The sequence below is a fragment of the Lipophrys pholis genome (assembly GCF_963383615.2).
Source record: "Lipophrys pholis genome assembly, chromosome: 14".
NCBI lineage: Eukaryota > Metazoa > Chordata > Actinopteri > Blenniiformes > Blenniidae > Lipophrys > Lipophrys pholis.
Window position 1 is genome coordinate 13943733 of NC_137633.1, and position 19058 is coordinate 13962790.

General features: G+C 42.7%; 1 protein-coding gene across 3 annotated transcripts; it reads right to left on the reverse strand.

Moving 5' to 3' along the window:
- Nucleotides 1-896: 896 nt before the first annotated feature.
- rps6ka5 (ribosomal protein S6 kinase, polypeptide 5) lies at nucleotides 897-18050 on the reverse strand. Of its 3 annotated transcripts, none has more exons than XM_080479767.1 (17): nucleotides 17772-18050; nucleotides 13568-13639; nucleotides 13162-13380; nucleotides 12889-13004; nucleotides 12700-12801; nucleotides 12420-12503; nucleotides 12166-12269; nucleotides 11920-12070; nucleotides 11529-11690; nucleotides 10119-10244; nucleotides 8762-8895; nucleotides 7408-7501; nucleotides 6221-6391; nucleotides 5707-5898; nucleotides 3429-3588; nucleotides 2609-2772; nucleotides 897-1968 (listed from the first exon to the last, which is right to left on the reverse strand). In XM_080479767.1, exons 1-17 carry the CDS (start codon nucleotides 17839-17841, stop codon nucleotides 1663-1665), a joined length of 2427 nt encoding a protein of 808 aa, XP_080335893.1. In that variant the 5' UTR covers nucleotides 17842-18050; the 3' UTR covers nucleotides 897-1662. The 3 variants fall into 3 exon arrangements, with proteins under 3 accessions (XP_080335893.1, XP_080335894.1, XP_080335895.1); XM_080479768.1 differs by having other exon boundaries at nucleotides 5707-5781; nucleotides 17772-18047; XM_080479769.1 differs by lacking the exons at nucleotides 897-1968; nucleotides 2609-2772; nucleotides 3429-3588 and having other exon boundaries at nucleotides 5723-5819; nucleotides 17772-18047.
- Nucleotides 18051-19058: the final 1008 nt, after the last annotated feature.

The following is a 19058-nucleotide window of genomic DNA, read 5'->3' on the forward strand; positions in this document are numbered from 1 at the left end:
TAACACGCGGGTAGTAGAGCAAGGACGGCATCGAAGAGAAACTTTCATTGAGGAGGAATCTTTTGCTGTAGTTTTAACTCGGTAAATGACACAAGCAATGTTTTGTGCTATATTGCCTTGCAATGTCCTAATATTGATTCAAGCTCAGCTTTACCTGATTTAGGTGTATTCTGGTTTTTTTTTTGGCACATAAGCCTCCCATGTTCAAATATTTAGTTTTATCATTAAAAAGGAGGTCACTTTTAGCCGGCAACCTTTTGGCATCTTGGATCAGAGAAAACTCAGGCCGTCTCCGCGCACTAAGCTCAGCACAATTTTCCGTTTGGGACTTTCTATTCAATCCAATTGGTCGGAGTGTTAATGAGACAATTAAAGTCTCATATGGCACGAGGCAAATCCACTGCTGGGCTAAATACTGACTCAAGAGCAGGCCATGTGGAACAGCAGCGGTGCCGAGTCTTGTAGTAGTCGTACTGCCCACATCAGAGCCAAAACAAGTCTAAATATAGCTGTTCTTGAAGGGTCACATCCCTCCAGGCAGCAAGTATTCCCTAAATAATCACACAACAGATTTGGCTGAACATCATACAGCTGCATTTGCTTGTTCCTAAAACAAAACAAAACAAAAAAAAAAGATGTTTACACACCAGCCTCCATAAATCATTTCAAAATCCAACAGAGGACTCAGGTTCCACGAATCTAATGCACCGTTAACAGCTAATGGATATAATCTCTTTGTGCCGACAATAATCTTAAAATGTATATCTCCGTCTTAGTGCCCCACTAGAGGCATTGATGTGGAACGTAACTACAGAACGGCCTGAATGACCGTCTGTCTGCAATGAAACAGTCATTTGAGCTAATAGGGGAACACGCACATTCACATAAACAAAATATTTTCTTTGTGTTTTTTTTTTTTTTTTTTTTTTAAGACTACTGTATCAGTTATTTCTTTTCAGATCCCTCTGAACCATAAATAAGTTAACAATATAGCTTATCATAAATACATTTCCATCTGCAAATTCACATATAAATAACCAGTCCCATCTTATAGATACTTCCCAGAATAGAGAAGTGGACCCACATTATGTTACGCCATTTTTGTCCCCCCCCCCCCCCCCCCCCCCCAAGACTAAAAATACAAAGCATCCGAGGTGTAAACACTACGACTTTCCCTTTAAAAAACCTCTGGAGACAAGGACAAAGACAGGTTAATGGAGAGGACAGAATGCGGATTCATGATGAGAGTAAAGGGTCCCTCCATTGTCTGTCTCGGGGTGGGGGTAGGGGTGGGGGTGGGGGTGGGGGTGGGGGGGGGGTGGGGGGGGGGGGGGGCAGTAGTAGAGCAGCCCTTTTTCATTTCGGTCCCCGGTGGCGGCTTCTTCCTGGTCCAGGTCCCTGATTGTTACAGTCTGTGTGTGAACGTCAGAGAGAAAGAAAGGGATTGGCTATTGCTAGTGATGACACATTAACTGATTGATATTGAGGTGACGGCTGCTGCTCCTGCTGCTGCATGCTTGGTTTTGGAGACGTGCCGACGTCCATGCAATTTGAGCCAGAGGCAGAGAGCTGCCAGGGACAGAGGAGGAAAAGAAGAGAGCTGTCGCTCGAGCCATCCTTCGGGTTCGCCGATTCCGTCTCAATCCGCATTTTGCTTTCGTTTCACTGTCCTTCTGAAAAGTGAAAGGCTGGAGGAGGTGCTTGGTGGCTCGAGTCTGTTCCCAGTGACAGCGGTGTGTTGACGGGGGTGGTGAGAGGAGTGTTGCTGGAGGGCTGGGGATTGGCATCGCCCTCTGCAAAAGTCTTCTCCTGAGACTGAGAGGAGGACGACGAAGAATGGGTGCTCTCGCTGGAGCTGCTGCGGGTCTCTGTGCTGGTACTCGTCTTTTTCATCTTCCTCCTCTTCGCTAGTGGCGCTTTGTCCACTGTCTGCAGGCGGAAACCTTCCCGCTTACACTTGTTAAATGCCTGGGACACGGACAGAACAAAACAAAACAAAATGAGTGGCGAGTTCGTTAGTAAGACTTCTGTGCATAGATCATGTTCTAAAATACTCATTCGTCACGTCTCAATCTATCACATGACAGGCTGCTTCGGCACTGACCTACAAGCCGCCTGTATTCTGAGGGATGAAACAAGGAAAACACAAGAGAAGCAGATTTCTGGGCTCGTTGGTAAACTAACCTATTCACAAAATGCAGTACATCTGTAATCATTTTAATGATCGGGCATGCTTACGCAAATGAATTTGACATAACACTTAGCAGTTCGTATTTCTCGCTGTATATTTAGAGCAAATAAATTTATTTCACGATTCAGTCAGTAAATCACAGAAACAACTATTCAGTGTCGAATAATCTTTCTATTTTTTTTTTCCCCAACATATGAAGGCAAAACAAAACTTTCAGTCTACTGTGTACGTTTATGATGATTTAAACAATAAATAGTTTCTCCCTCTCTTGGTGAAAGCACTCTTTTGTCTTTCAGCTTCGGAGGAATGTAGCAGCAGGTTGATGGTGTGAACAGCAGTTGTTCAAAACAACCCAAATTGAATCACCAGTTGGTTTGTTCTGGCCCACCACACAGCAAGCTTCTGTTGCTTTCTTACATGAAAGGTAGCCTTGACGTAAGTGTGGACGGAGGCAGTGGAGGAGCCGAGAATGTCCGGGGTCATGAGTGGGTTGGAGGACAGCTGGCTGTCGTCCTGAAGCCAGGCATTGTAACGCAGGCCGGACATTTTAATCCTCTTATTCGGGTCCACCGTCAGCAGCTCTGCAGGAATAAGGTGCAGATAATTACCCTTGCGCTTCGAATAAGTGTGTGTGTGTGTGTGTGTGTGTGTGTGTGTGTGTGTGTGTGTGTGTGTGTGTGTGTGTGTGTGTGTGTGTGCATGCATTTGCGTGTGTGAGGGTAAAATAAAAAGTGAGCTGCGAGTGAGAAAGGTGCAAGGAGGAAGTGATTTGATCCTGAGGTAGCTCAGCCTCTGTGAGCTGCTTTGTAGGTTAATGCTTCAGTCCCTAAAATAAACAAAGTGGCAGCTCTTGAACTAGATCACCATGCAGTCTCCTGATGGTGCAAAACTAAGAAACATTTTCAAACACAGAATAAAGCTTTTTAATCCTGGAAAGATTGATCACAATTAACTGACTATACAAACTCTCTTGACATCTGCAATATGCCGAACCACTCTTACCTCTGTGTGTACACACTATTAAATCTGAGATTGCATGTAATTCCAACGGAGCTGTTTGTCAATGTCTGCTGCTTGTTTACAATCTTTTACTGTCTTATCGGTCTGAATTTACTCATCAGACCTTCATGGCTGGCATTCAAGATAGTCAGAGCACAGAGCTTTAAAATGCTCTATGGTGTCTTCTAAATGCAATTCTATGCGTAGGAAAAGTCACTGTATAGAGTTCAGTCCTCACCTTGTATCAGGTCCTTCGCCTGCTGCGACACGTTTCTCCAGGCTTCCCCTTCAAAAGAGAAGTCTCCCTGTTTGATTTTCTTCATAATTTCCTCAGCACTGGTGTGGGTCAAGCTCTTCTCCTGGCATTGAAAAGGCACCTGGCCAGACAGCATGGTGTACTGCAAATGAAAAAAAAAGGCCACTTGAACTTAGAAAAGTACAAATAATGAATCCGAGCTAACCGTTCTGTTAATGCGTGGTCCGGAAAATCTTGCCTGTATCTTTTGTTTCCCTGCATAGAGCCTGCAATGAGCTAAAAAACGTAACTGGGCATTAATGTTTCAACACGTCCCATTGTTAAAATAACAACGTGCTTTTAAAAGCGCTCTTGACCCACCGTGACTGCAACATTTTTTTCATTGTTCTGCCGCATGTTTTCTGACTGTGGTTGAACCAGCATTAAAGAGGAGAGCAGTCTATGCTCAGCTGAATGAACAGGATACACTCACCTTGACCTGCTGATTCCTGCCCTCCAATTTCTCATTAAAATGACAGTAGTTAGGAACAGGCGTTTTGCCAGCGGAGGATCTGCCGTGTTCACATCTCTCTCTCTCTCTCTCTCTCTCTCTCTCTCTCTCTCTCGCTCTCTCTCTGCCTGCCTCTCAGTCTCAGCTCACTTGGCTTCAAGGCCATTGTGCACATAGCTTGTCAGTAGCCATTTCATCAGAGCTCCACGAGGCCCACTACTACCACATCCCCCAAGGGGGCGACGGTGCGAAGCGGCACTTGTACACAGAGCCCGGGCTCCCGTACGGATGACTGGCCATGGAGAGAAATCTCTATCAACTAACTGCTCCCCCGTGTGCCCCCTCCTTATCTTCACTACCTCTCCTCTTAATAATTTCTTCTCCACTCGGGGAAAAGGTTGAATGGCGATGGTGTTTCCTCTGCTCGGGGAGCAGTGTCTCATACCAGCGCAGCTTTCACCAGCTCGGTCCTCATTTAGAGGCGAGCGCTAAAACTGTGTCAGCTTTGACACGGGAGGCTCAAGGTTGCCGTTCTGAATGAAGGAAGGAGATGAATATCCCATCAAGTGCACACCCTCTTACATACTGTATATGCATGTGGGCATGCATTCACACATACGGGAAGCCTGAAACGAGAGACCGAATCTGTTCAAATAACAGCTGATTGCTTAATCAGAACGGCCTGCAGAAAATGTTTAATCCATAAAATGGATAACACAAACAAATCAACAGTGTATGGAGCTTCTGATTAAACATTAATTTGGTTTCAGAAACACTTCTCTCAACAGCATTTTTTTTTTTTTTTTTTTTTTTTGGGGGGTAGTCAGATTTAAAGTGTGTGGATTTTTTGAAAAGGTCTGCATAAATTATAATTTAAATAATCAGGTCACTTTCCCGAGGCATTGTGGAGAGTCACAGTCTAAAGTCAGCCTACACTTGCTAAGACTACAGGCACAAAGACAGGCAATCGTGAATAGAGCTAATTAATGACATGTTATTTACTACTAATAGAGACTGAGGGGGGGGTCGGTGTCATCAGGCTGAAGCACAAGTTTCACTACTTATTTTAGACATGACAACGCAGGACTGAAGATAAGCTACAGCTTTTAAATATATTGTGCTTTTTGTTTCTTATCTTGCTTTAAATAGATAAACTGATATTGTCCTCCAAATCAACATATCACCATTTGAAAATGATATGTTCTGGTGTTTTCAAGCAAACCAACTACATATGACGAAGATGCTCCGAATCAATCTGCATGAGTCCAAATTGAAATTCAGGAGTAAAATCGAAAGTAGTTCATTGAACCATCCAACTCACTTCTATACAGGCCGTACCCAGGGAGAACATGCAAACTCTACACAAGCCCACAATTGAACCTGAACTGGTCTCCAGCTAAACACACATTCACACCGAGGGGCACGGGAAGATCTTTAAAATCTCAGAAACACACAGAAAGGACCTCAAGCCCTCAAACTGAATCGAATTCTTGCTCTGAGACGACGGTGCTAACCACTACCCCGACTGTGAGGCTCCAAACTTTCATAATCAAATGAAATTCTTAAAAGCAACAGGGAGAAAATGTTCCATTACATTTCAGGCCATCTCAAGCTCAAATTCCCACAGACCAAAATCACATGTCACATAATTTACTACCTAACTTTTAAAGTAATAAGATTTCCTTACACACACACACACATGAATGTAAAACTCACATTGGTCCAACTGGCAGTATTTTGTTTGAAGCTGAACACGGCTCACCCACTCACCAGAATGACACCAAGACTCCACAGGTCGCAGGACTCATCGTAGCCATCATATTTGAGTATCTCTGGTGCGGCATACTGCAGGGTGAAGCAGGGAGTCTTCAGGAGCTGATTGTCTGGTGGTTTGAGGCGAGCAAAGCCAAAGTCTATGATTTTTATCTCGGAGTTCTCACTCTCGTCAGTGAAGAGCAGGTTCTACAAAACAATTCGAGACACAGACAGTAATCTTTTTTTTTTTTCTTTCTTTCTTTCTCAACAGAACGGGTATACTCAAGAGCCAGCTAAATTGTACATCAAGACTGACCAGGTACTTCTGACCCATGTCAAACAATTTTACTCTTGTTTTTTGAGAAAATTGCAGTCACAAGGAGAATACGACAGATCGTAGAAAGTTCAGAAAAACACAGTAATTCTGCTTCAGAAGCAAACGGCCCGAGTCGGTCTACATTTGCAGCAAAGACTGTATGTGACAGTGGAGATTCTTTAACAGCAGCCCTGCTGAGTACATGTCCAATACCTCCGGTTTAAGGTCCCTGTGTACCACTCCTACGTCATGCATGTGACTGACAGCTGACACCAGTTTGCGCATGATGCGGCTGGCCTCCGTCTCGCTGAAATGTTGCTTCCTGCGGATCCTCTCCAGCAACTCCCCTCCGCCAAGCAGCTCAAGGACCAGGTACGTGTGGAGCTACAGCAAACACACAAACACACCCAGGATATAGTTACATTTTTCCCAGCCTGGGTACACCCATTCCCAACATGTATTCTTTGGCGTGCTTTTTGAAGGAGCGCGGATCGTGAAAACATTCTAAAATGTTTTGCAATTGACAAATATTGACACTCATTGTGTTTTGTAAGATATTATCAATCTTGCTTTCACAACCTGAAAACAGAGGAGTGCTGATGTGCGAATTGGCGGCTGAGAAATTTCTCGAGTGAAAAGTAAATATTGAGGAAAAAAAAAAAAACTAAACACCTCATCCTTGATGTTATAATGCTGAGATCAAACTGTAACGACATTGAGTAAAAGTAAAAGGGGCCAAACAAATTGGGAAGAGAATAATATGTCTGGGTAGCAGGGTAGGGTTTCTCATTAGGGCTAAATGTGGGGAACAAAGGCAGGACGCGGCTGAGGCGAGGTGAGGCAGCGCTGCTTTGATCTGGGTCACAGGCCTGTGAGGTACAGTAATAACCCCACTGAGCTCATCAGGACTAAAGTGGTGCTCCTGGGCATGAAGGACCGCGGCTAATGAACCTGCGCACAGTCAGGAAAGCGGACACACCTTTCCAATAACCGGGGTAAAACGCATTTGGATTATGCACACTCACTTTGGGTTAAGTGTGCGGCTCGATTAGCAACACAAGTGAATCCAGTGTTTCTATTCAGTGGTAGAAAATGGCTGTTTGCACAGCTGCAGTTGAGAAATAAATCTGCTGTGAAATATCGAGCGCACACAAATGTTCAAGGTGGAATATGTGAAGAGACAGAGACAGCTGCAGGGCTACTAGCATCCCCATTAATTTGCCTTGTTCCAGTTCCCGGACTAAATGAGGCTGCAGTTCGCAAAGGCACAATGGAGAGCGACAGAAAACAGAATTCATGCTTGGAAGAGGGTGTGTGTGTGTGTGTGTGTGTGTGTGTGTGTGTGTGGGGGGGGGGGGGGGGGGGGGGGGGTAAATGACACCCTCCACAATTAAGTTTACCTGATCGTGGTAAATTTCATGCAACTTGACAATATTGGGGTGGCCGTCGCACAACTTCAGGGCTGCTATTTCCCGCTGAGTCTGTGCCTCCATTCTACAGCAAACACAAGCAGATACAAAACACAAAATAATTACACAAACAGGAAAATGAAAAATTGACTCTTATACGATAGAGTCTGATACAGATATCTATGGAGGCTTTTTTTTTTTTTTTGGTATGACTTTACCGAAATATATAAAAGTGCCTTTGAATTAAATGTCAGAACAACATACAAAGATTTTCCAGAAGCAATAACAGGCTTTAGAACGGAGGACGGAGCATTCCCAGAAAGTGCACCAAGCAAGCAGCGACTTATTACTTTTTGTGCAATATCAGAACACGCCCTATATCATTTTGACAATTCAGTTTGATTGTGTGTGGGTAGCATTTCTTACACAAGGCAAAGGGTGTGCTACCCACGGCTTTGGAGCCTCATGCAGCTCTTCAGCCCCTCTGTTGTGGCTTTCACAAATGGACATGGACACTAACAGTTTTGTTTATGACATTTTTAAATGGATTGTACTGCAAACTATCTTCCATAGGAACACTCTATTCTGTTAACTGAAATATCCATTACATCCTGTTGTGTCACCTGCCTTGCCCAGAACTCAACCGCTAAAAGCAACAATGAACTTTCAGTATTTTCTGCGTGTGGTTATTAAATTTCCAAATACAACATCAACTACTCTTTCAGTATATAAAGCAAAACTACAGTTGTGCATTCTTCATATGTTTTCTGGCTCCATACAAATTTTCAAAAAAGCTCCTTTGGTTGTAAAGGTGTAAAACCCGGTATGAGGCCATTTCCTCTACAAAAATCTGATTAATGTTGTTATCTCGGACAGAACAGGAAATGACGATGCAGATAAATTGTGCATCATCAACAGTGTAGTTTTTCTGTAGACTTTTAGAAGTGGACAAAAAAATAAATAAAAAAGTGATTCTGCGTGATTTACCTTTACATCATTGACATATGTGGTGTCTGTCAGTCTAAATGTGCCTGAGTGCAGATCACTGATATTAACAGTCGTAGCGTTTGGTGCTACGCTGTCAGCGGAGGGGTGTAGCCTGAGGTAGTGAGCAGGGCAGAAGTCACCAGCAAAAACAACCATCAGAATTGTGCAACTTTATCAATTAAAGTCTTTTATCTACTTTTTAATTTCAATAGAGCATTTCGGATATCAGTATTTTTTTCCCCCGGGTTTTGTTCAGTTGGCTCACATCGGCCCAGCTTCTGCCAGGTAGCAGATTAGAGAGCCCGTCTGACAAAGCCATTTGAACTATAAACACATTAAAAAGCCTGTTAGCGTGTACCTCTTGCTGACAATCTTGACAGCGTATTTCTGTCCCGTCTTCTTGTGTGTGCACCGTCTACAGATGGAGAAGCTTCCCTCTCCCAGGACGCTGTCCTTCAGGTCCATCTCGTAGCCAATATAGAAAGGAGAGTCCTGCAATAGAAACAAGGCCTGTGTGGAAACTTTGAACTTTGATTCAAAGAAGTTCTGCGCTACCTGCGTCTGCTCTTCTTTTTTTTTAAATGATCCTCTGTCATTTAATATACCGAATAAACTGAAGACCGTATTTTTCTTAAATGTAGCAGATGTTAGAAATGAAAGCTGTGTCACTTCCTGCATTCCTTGTACATTTTGCAGGCCACATTTTTTTGGCTGTTTATATAAAAATGACATCACATCTGTAGTTACGGTAAACACTGATTATGTTCTTGGCCAAGATATATTATTTTTTTCTTTCTTACATTCCTCATCCTTGTTAATCTCTATACAAAGACACAAAGGCACAATTAAAGTTTGTATTTTCGAATTGTCCTTAAATTCAGAAATCTGCTTTGATAACAGGCATGCTTCTTATTACAAGTACTAACAAAAACCAAATATGGCTCGGCCCCCTTTTACTTTTTATCAGTAATCACATCCCACTATGTTTCACTTGTCTTGTAACTTTCAATGTTTTCGACCCTTATCTCACAGTTATCTGCTGCAGTCAATAGAAAACGTTTAAAGGAGGAAGCCAGGAGACTTCCCCTGTTGTGTAATGGTGAAGATAAAATGAGAAATGTGAAACATGAGAACGAGGCACTGGGGAACACGTCTGATTCGACATACTGAAGATCGCAGGACAAATTTATGCAACGATGAACAACTGGTGACAACAAGGATTCACAAATATCTCCAAATGAAATGTTACATAACTTTATGAATGTTTTTTTTAGTTCACAGTTTAAGTGCTCCTTATTAGTGGGTGAATTCCGCTTCAACGACAAGACTCATAACAGCACCCATTGCTTCTAAATAAGAAATATGTTAGAATGTAAAAGGCAGTGTATATTGTAGAATAGCTATATTCAAAAACAACAAACAAACAACAGAAAGTATCCAGGTACAGATGACAAGAAAAACTAAAGCTAAGTAAGAAAACAAAAAGCTTCTGCCTCTGTCTTAAAAAGAGTCAAATTCATGAACAAATGTCACTGGATAAACAAAGTCATGCCTGAAAACTGAATCTGAGTTCAATAAAACAACCGCAGCAGGAAAAAAAAAAAAAAAGAAGATGTTGTGGCAAAATAGAGAAGGAGGGGGAAAAAAAATATCTGTGACAGCAGCCATTAGCTTAAGTGTGTTTGTGCTGGGGGATCCAAGTCCATTCATCTTACCTTCATCATGGCGCTGCGGGCCACCGCGGCAGAGCCTGGCCTCTCAGAGCCCCCACACAGCTGGACGGGGTCGTCCATCACCACATTCCTCTTAAACAGGATGGAGGGGGCCATGAAAGAATACCCCTGCTCGCAGAAACAGACAAGATCCCCTTGTTTACATGTGACTCAAACAGAACCTACGAGGAGGACGGTATGGACAGACGGAATGGAGACTTCCTTTTAAAAGCTCTAGGAAAAGGGAGTTATTATGAAAACTGTTGACGTTTTCTCCAGACGCGACAATGTCGCACAATCCTGTCCGCTTCACAATGGGGCCAATTCTGTGCATTTGCGATCAACAGTGGCCGTCCAGCTGTTCCTATTGTTCGACCTGTCATTGTGAAGCTCTGCCTGCATAATTCCAGCTGTGGGAAGCCCAGAGCTTTGAGCTGGCATCAATCACTATCGCTCTCTTTTTTCTCAGACACACACACAGCTGTGTGGTATGTAGTGACAGCAATGGATGGACGGAAGGATGGATGTTGAATGAATGAGATGCCCTAAATTGCCGGGCTTGAATATTTGATTGCTCTGCTGTGAAATTACATCTTGGCGCTCTTAATGCAATTTTAATTTTGTTTTGTGAGGCACTGCGGGGGAGCAAGTGCACGGTTAAAAACTGGGATTGCTGTCGTTATCTCAGAGATTGCTAGGCTTGCAAATTATAAAGACCACAAAATTTCAGACTATGTGAATGGCAGCTGAGAGCGAAAAAAGCCAAGATGAAGTTGGCAATCAAAGACTGAAGGCGTAACCGAGACAGACGTGGTGATGCTCTCAGAGTGTAACCTTTTATTCCATGAGAGAAGCCCGTTAATGGATCTATTGATCTACTGAGCTCAAGGATCCAGAAGGCAATCAGAGTTGAAATTTCATGCAATACATCAGACAGCCATCAGCTGGCATGGAGTTGTGGGCCATATTATGGTTCAAAGCTACATCAAAAATAGTCATTCACATCTGTTACTTCAATAAGAGCTGCATATGGCAGCAATTACTTCAATAAAAGGCCCTTTAGTCAATTTGAATACCAATGCACACAGACAGACTCATGTTGACTTACAGCAACCTTTTGAGGACATTCAAAACTTCACTTGATTACTTCAATTGCTGTGGAGTATGTCAAATATAGTCACAGACAAAAAGTGGGTAATGTATAATGCGATTTTTCATCCGTGTCAACATTTCACACTGCCTGCAACCAAAGCTCGGACAAACATGAGCACGAAACAGATACTGATCTAAATGCCGTTCTGTGCAATGACCTGCGAGAAACACACGGGAGCATTGCTGTCTGCAAACAACAAAAACCCACGAGTCGCAACAAAACACTGCGCGGTTGTCTAACATCCCTTCGCCATCTCTCACCTGGAAGATACGGTCACAGTTCTGAGGCAGAGCTGCCGGGGAGTAGGTGGGGTCCATCTCCGTGAACTCGTCTGCAAAGTTGCTGACGTCCAGCTCGTCCCGAATCACTGGCTTGAACGGCGCAGGCACCTTCTTCGCTGCCAAGTCCTCCCAATTTATTTTCTGCAGGGGAAAAAAATGATCCACAATCTGGATTAACACACTGAAATGACCTGCACTCACTGAGATATTTAGAAATTGAAAAATTATCCTTAATAATGTGCAAAGAAATCTATACATAAACATTTATTCCTTATTTTAATAAGTATTGGTGTCCTATGATATAATGTGTATAATGTGAGCTATTCAATCAGTTCTGAATAGTGTTCAATAGTCAAGTGGACTATTAGACCTGGTAGAATCCGTGTTTCTTCACATTCTCGGCTCCATTAGGACCTGAGCCTAACCTCTTCTTTGGATCTTTAATGAGGAGTCGCTGGATTAGGTCTTTGGCCAGTGGTCCCATGTCTTTGGGGAAAGGAGGATCCTTTTTGGAAATCCGCCTGTGAGGGAAAACTCAGATATGGTCAGTGTTCTGCAGTGAATACGACAGGGAATGAGCTGAAAACCGTAGCTGATGATCAGAGAGAACGTATACTTTGCAATGTCGGTGTGTGAGTTCTCATCTCCATCGACAGTGAAGGGGGAGCCGCCAGTCAAAAGCTCGTACATCAGCACTCCGAGGCTCCACCAGTCCACTGCCTGTAACGCAGAAAGGCACCCACCCGTGACTTTAGCTTAAAAGACTAATAGAAAATGTTTAAAAACTACTGCAGAGTGCAGTCATTGAACAGAAAAAGTAGATTGGACTGCATGATAACTTCAAACAAGTTACACAATAAAACGCCTTACCTTGTCATGTCCAGACTCTCCTCCTTCTACTATTTCTGGAGCCATATATTCAATGGTGCCGCAGACAGAAAAAGCTCTTTCAACCTGTTTAATAGTGACACAAGATTGCGACAATTAAACACTCAACATGAATTGGAATAAAGGAAATTTGAATTTTAGCATGCCAATATCTCTCCTTGGAAAAACATCAATAAAACATCTTAGTTTATGTTTAAAATTACAATCGCCACTTGAACTTCCTGTGTTGGGTTTAGGATTGAAAGTCTAAAACAAACTGTACCTGATCAAATTCTTTACTGAGGCCAAAGTCTGTGAGAACTATATGACCACTGGAATCCAGTAAGATATTCTCAAGTTTCAGGTCCCGATAGACGATCCCAAGCTGCAACAAGAAAAACGAACGACAGGTTAAGCAGCGAGTAATTAAGATTGAGGACACAGGCGTGGCTGAGCTGAATCTGAAGGATACCTTGTGCAGATGTTCCAGTGCCGACACAATCTCTCCACTGTACAAGGCTACTTCTCGCTCCTTAAACCGAACCCTTTGCACCAAGTGTGTGAAGAGCTCCCCACCATTCACGTAATCTAGAACGGATGATATCATGTCAATAAATCGTGTAAAGGGGTTGATTTTGCAACAGGAGAAGCTAAACACATTCCACTCTCCTTTGATTAACTCAACATGAGACTGAAGTAAAAAATCTTGCAGCGCAAGAAAAGGCTTTTAATTAAATATCCTAACCGAGAATGAGGTGCAGCTTGGTGTCCGTCTGGAAGGCATAGTGAAGTGTGACTAGAAACGGGGACTGGCGGATGTGCTCCAGAACTTGCCGCTCCGTCCGCGTGTGTTCCGCGGTCTTCGCTTTCTGTACGATGGTGGCTTTCTTCAAAACCTTCATGGCGTAGAGCTTCCCCGCATCGTGGCCACTCACTTTCCTCACCAGGAACACCTTGCCATACGCTGGTGGTTAAAATAAACAGAGGCAAGGGGGCAAGGTTCAGCGCAGACGGCACAGCCTTGAAGAGAAATGCCTGGTGCGGCATGCTTAGCGTTCCAAAAAAACACATGTCAGACAGGCATGCAAAGCATCTCTCCAGTCCAGTGGAAGAATCTGTTTCTCACCAACGGACGCTTGTCATTTACTCACCTCCTGTGCCCAGCACTTTTAAAAGCTCAAAGTTTTCAATGCCCACCCTCTCCACATGGCCCGTCAGGTTGGCTGAAAGTAGAGGGGAATAAAAAAATGGATAGATAAGATTATGGGTTGTTTTTTTTTTGTTTGTTTGTTTTTTTTAAAGTAAAGCTAGATTATACAACACACATATACTCAGAAAGATCAACCATTACAGGGCATTTCATGTGAAAAAGCTATTTTTGAAAGTGTGTCTGTCCACAAAAAGGCACAGTAGATATATTTCATCTGACAGAGCGCTTGAGGCTCACTGCAATTGAAATCTTATGTTTATATTTGCTCCACTGTCAACCTCAATGGCAGCACAGTGGTTACTGCTCTCAGCTCTGGTTTGGGGTTTTTCATTGAGAGCTCTGCATGTCTGGTTTCCTACCACAAATAAAGTGGTTGCTCTAAATTACCTGGAGACGAGGATTTGAGTGTGTTGGACTCTCTGTGTTCGTCCTGTGATGCACTCAATAAACCACAGTCACCTGGGATGGGCTCTCGTGCCCCACGACCCAGAAAAGGATGAAACGGAGTGGAAAATATTACTGTCAGTGTCTGCAAATGATACTCCGCCATTGACTGTGATTCATCTCGAATTTAGGCAGTTCACTTGAAATTCTACATCTCCTCCACGCCGCTAATGTAAGCTAAATACTGTGTATTAAGGCTGAAAGACAAAAGAGCAGATAAATACAAATTGTACAAAGTAAAGGGGAGAAGATCCTCACAATACCGTTGACAATCGTAATTTGTAACGATCTGATACTGCCCTATAATCTTGAATTATTGTATCTAAAGCTTTTGCATCCTTCACAGCAACCAGAAGGCACGTTTGCTAAACGTTTTTTTTCCCCCGCAAACTGTTCTCCAATAGCATCGTATTGTTCAGCTCAAAGTTTAATAGGGTGACATTCACGCTTGAGGATAAACAATGTAGGCTGATTGCAAGCTGGAAGTTTGTTTGTACCAAATAAAAACACCTTGGGCAAAGACGACACGTGCAATTTATGTACATTTTCTAATGTAAACAATGAAAAACAAGTCTGGTCTAAAGATATACCACTCTCTGAAATATGCAACAGTACAGCATAATCCTCCCTGCAATTAACCAGCAAAAGGTCGGTATCTTCTGTACAATCTCCTCAATGAATTCAGCACACCCTGCCCGATGACTCCCCGTGTCTTTTTAAATCCTGGCCAGTCCAGCTGACTGAGCATGGCACACTTTTAGACGGGCATGCATCCATTGTAGTGAAGACATTCCTTCTGTCTCGCACTCTGGAAATGGGCTACTGAGCAATTAAAGCGGCTGATTTAATCTTCTCCTATAACGCAGAAGATGAAATGCTTCCAACTATTTGGCCGTTTGAGTCCATACCTTATCATTTCAAAACAACGAATGCTGTCCTTCAAATTTGAGGTCAGAGATTGGTGTTACGTAACACTCCTGCCAGGCTCACCCTCCTGTCATGGCCAAGTTTGAGTTGGGTGTTTATTAATAGACTGATAGGGGTGTCTAACCAAATGATGTCGTACTGCGGGACAAGAGGAAGCTCTTCAATGTACAGGAGGGAAATGTGCTTTAAAAAAATGTTCTCCATAATGGATAGCATGAGTGATCGAACCGTAATCTAATAGATTTCTAAACTCACACTGTCCACTAACAAGCATTGTTGTGTAGTATGTCATGTGATTACAGCTCATTTAACAAATCTGTTGTCTCTGTATCCTTTCAAGAATAATGCCGGCAAAATAATTTCTGTCTAACTTGATGATAATCAGTTGTGGATTAAACACTGTCTTTTTTCCATTAATTGGCTTGGTGATGGAAGAACAGAAGAACAATGTTTATACCTGTGATTCAACATGACCGTCTACACTGGGTCAATGCTTCAGCGAGGGCCAAAGTAGCAATAGGTTTAAATGGCTGTTAAAATGCTGTGTACAGTTTTTCACCCAAAAAAAAAAAAACAACCCTCAGTGCGAGTGACAAGTAGACAGACTGCATAGTTAGGGCTGGGCAGTAAATCAGGGTTTAGCACAGTCATGTTGCAGCCTGAACAGCAGCACTATGTCATTAGAAACCAGTTGCAACTAAAGAAGAGTGCAGCTTCATTCAGCAGCCCTCTGCTCCGAAACACTCCACACAGCACCATTGGTGAAGTCTCAGTTATAAACATTTGGGCGTTCAATCAGTATTTCCTGTTGATTCTCATGCATTGGACTGTGTCAACATTGCTTCAGCTTAAAATATCATTCGATACATCGCTCTAGTTTTTTTAACAGACTTGTCACACTATCCCAATCCTGCATTACTCTCCCCTGGCTTTAGGTTCTATTTATAATTTATCTGAGGATGACTTTAAACACTATTACAATTCACCTGACTCTACCCCTTTATTATTACAGAAATGTTGTTGTTCTATGAATTAAGCAGAGGGTTGTTTCACAGTACACTCCAAACCATGGCTGGACAATTATTTTACAGAGGAAAGCCCCATGCGAAACTAGGACGATTGTGAAAGGCCGAGCCCTGGGTTGAACACAATTCTCCCCAATACGGACACATTTCCAAACAAGAAGAGGAGGCAGCAAGATTTTGAGAAGATATACTGTTACCGCTCGGCACCATTCTAGCTGCTTTTTTCGATATAGGTACAGTTTTTAACTGCGAGCAAATACGGTAAAAATAGAAGGTGCAAAAAGCACTGAGGGAAACTTAAAGCTTCCACTAAGCTAAAAGCAAAGCAGCCGTATTATATGCAACATGCATATTCGTTTTAATTTGATTCATAGTTTCCCATTGATCGCTGGGGGCTGTCAGGGACAGCCAAACCCCTGCGTGTCCTCATGTGCGGTCAACACTCTAAAAGGGGCAGTCATTTGCTTTGATGGCTTCTATCTAAACTTCAGAAGGGATTGGCTTGTGAAATACATCTGTGCTGTCTTCTAAATGAAGTTTCAATGTTTACTGTCACACATGCAAATCAGAAAAACATGCAGATCATGTTGAATAATAACATTCTTTCTCTGCTGGCCACAGAGAATGCCAGCCGTAAAATAGCAAGTAGCAGTGCATTACCTGTGGACAATACTTTAACAAACGTAGTGCAAAAAAAAAAAAAAAGTAAAGAAATGTCTATATATAAAACAACAGAGTAATATAATATGAAGCGGCATGGAATTATTGTGCAATCAATTGTGAGCCAGTTAACTTGTTACATGGAATTGTTGACGTGTTCTTGTGGTGATGTGCAAACATCTATATTTATTTCAGGTTATTTTCATGAGCACCTGTGTAAGCATATTGATGGGGGGTGGTTGGTTTGTTTGTGTTCATTTTATTTTCAGCATTTCCGTCGTACTTCCTAACTTCAGTCAAACCTCTACCCTGGCTTTCCTGTTCTGCAGTCTGTTACATTGCATCCTATCTGATGAGCAGTGTGGTTTGGATGTGCTATAGAAAACTTTATATCACTTCGTCGTACAGATCGTGTGCGCTTGAGGCTGGTTGGAGAATGTGTGGAGTTAACAGGGTGAGCGAGGAGACGAGTGTATTTAACAGGCTTCCTCTGTTACACAAACCAAGGTTGCCTCTGGTTACACTGGATGGGAAGCTTTTTGTGTAAAATGCAGAAAGCAGGCTCACGCTAGCGGTTCTGACTTGGCATCATTGCAGCTGCTCATCGTTGACTAAGGATAAGTTAGCTGTGACCGCTAACAAATGCGGATAATAACGGGGGGGGGGATGAAACGTAGCCGATGATTCCATCTAAGTTGCAGCGTTGGCAAAAGCATAAACTTGGTAAAAAAAGAAAGAAATCTTCGTGTGCGGTCCGATCTAACCTGGTTACACGATAACAACTAGCTCGCGCTAATGTTATTACCTGGCTTGAATGCGGGTTAGTAAGTAGCGTTAGCGGTTAGCTCTTGGCAATAAGGCGAGCAACGCAACGCTATAACTATTATTGACAGCCGGGTAATGTTGGTCTCCCTCTGCCATTTTTAAACTTGAGCAACGTTGACGTTAGCGCCGACTACAAACAGTGACAGTTGCTCGATCTAAGCTAGTCCGCTAACATGATCTCCCACCCCCCCTCATTTACACGTGTCCCCCTCAAAAGACAAATAGCACACAAGATGAAGTTCCACAGGCTCACAGCTAACTTACCATTTTTCAGCTCATGTTTCACAGTAAACAGGTCACCCTCTCTGGAAGATCCCTCCATCGGGGATGGCATCGTAATTTCGTGCCCCTATTTTGCTGAAAGATGCTTTTCAAGACCCGGGTTGGGCTGACCTCCCAAGCCTATTTGCAGCAGCGACATGCACTAGACTAGCGTGTATAAGAAAACGACGAAACGCCGCTGAGTTCGGCGTTCAAACTGGACAAGAAAGGCAGGGCAGAGTGTTGTTACTGAGCCTGACAGCCAGCAAGCCCATAGGAAACGCTTGTTTCTTCCCGCACACCACCAAGACCTCTACCTTCGCAACCAGGCAGTCCCTCTCCTCTGATTGGAGTTGCTATGTGGGGATCTGCTCACTGATTGGACGCTTTCAGGGCAGCGACACGAGATCCCGCCTCCCTCGAATGGCTGGTGGTGCCTTCAATTGTCCCTCGAACAGTCTTGTGTCAAAGGTCAGGACTTTAAATCTGATGCACGTCAAGAGATATTTTTGAAATATAACAAAACTGCACATCCGTGCAGTTGTTCAACTGTTATTACACATGAACTATGTAAAGAAAAAAAAAACAATTACAAAAAACTATATACTGTAACTTTGTTTTTTAAGAATCACTAACATAAACCTTCAATAATTGTTTTATTTTAGCATTTTCCTGTCAGAGACCTTGGTAGTGGTTCCCAGAGCATATTATAAAAAATAGTAGTCAGTATCAGAAACAGGTTTTGAAACTCCCATTGTTCAGTGTCAAGGAGTAATAACAAATTTCCCATCATATTATTAATCAATACCACTGAAGTAGACAAGGCAAGGCAAGGCACTTTTATTTTATGTAGCACCATTAAGACAGACAAGGCAATTCACAATCCTTTATCAGGAAATACATTGAAACAAAGTGATTGAGAACAGCATAAAAAGAGAATAAATTAAGGAAAAACCTTTTTAAGATAAAGGTAATAAAAATAAAAAAAACATTGTTTAATGAAAAGCCTGAGCAAATAATACTGTTTTGAGGCCAGGTGTGTGTCAGCAGTGCTCAGGTCTATGTTTGTGAGGAGTGCAGGAACTAAAATCTGCTTCACCTTGTTTCTTCTCACTCTAACACTTAGTTTACTTCTTCCTGAGGACCTGAGGGATCTAGATGTTTTATATTCTACAATTAAATCTAAGATGTATATACACCCAAGACGATTCAAAGCTTTATAAGCAACACCAGAAGATTTAGAACTCAATTTGAGGCAAAGGCAGCAAGTGGGGAGATTTTAGCTCAGGT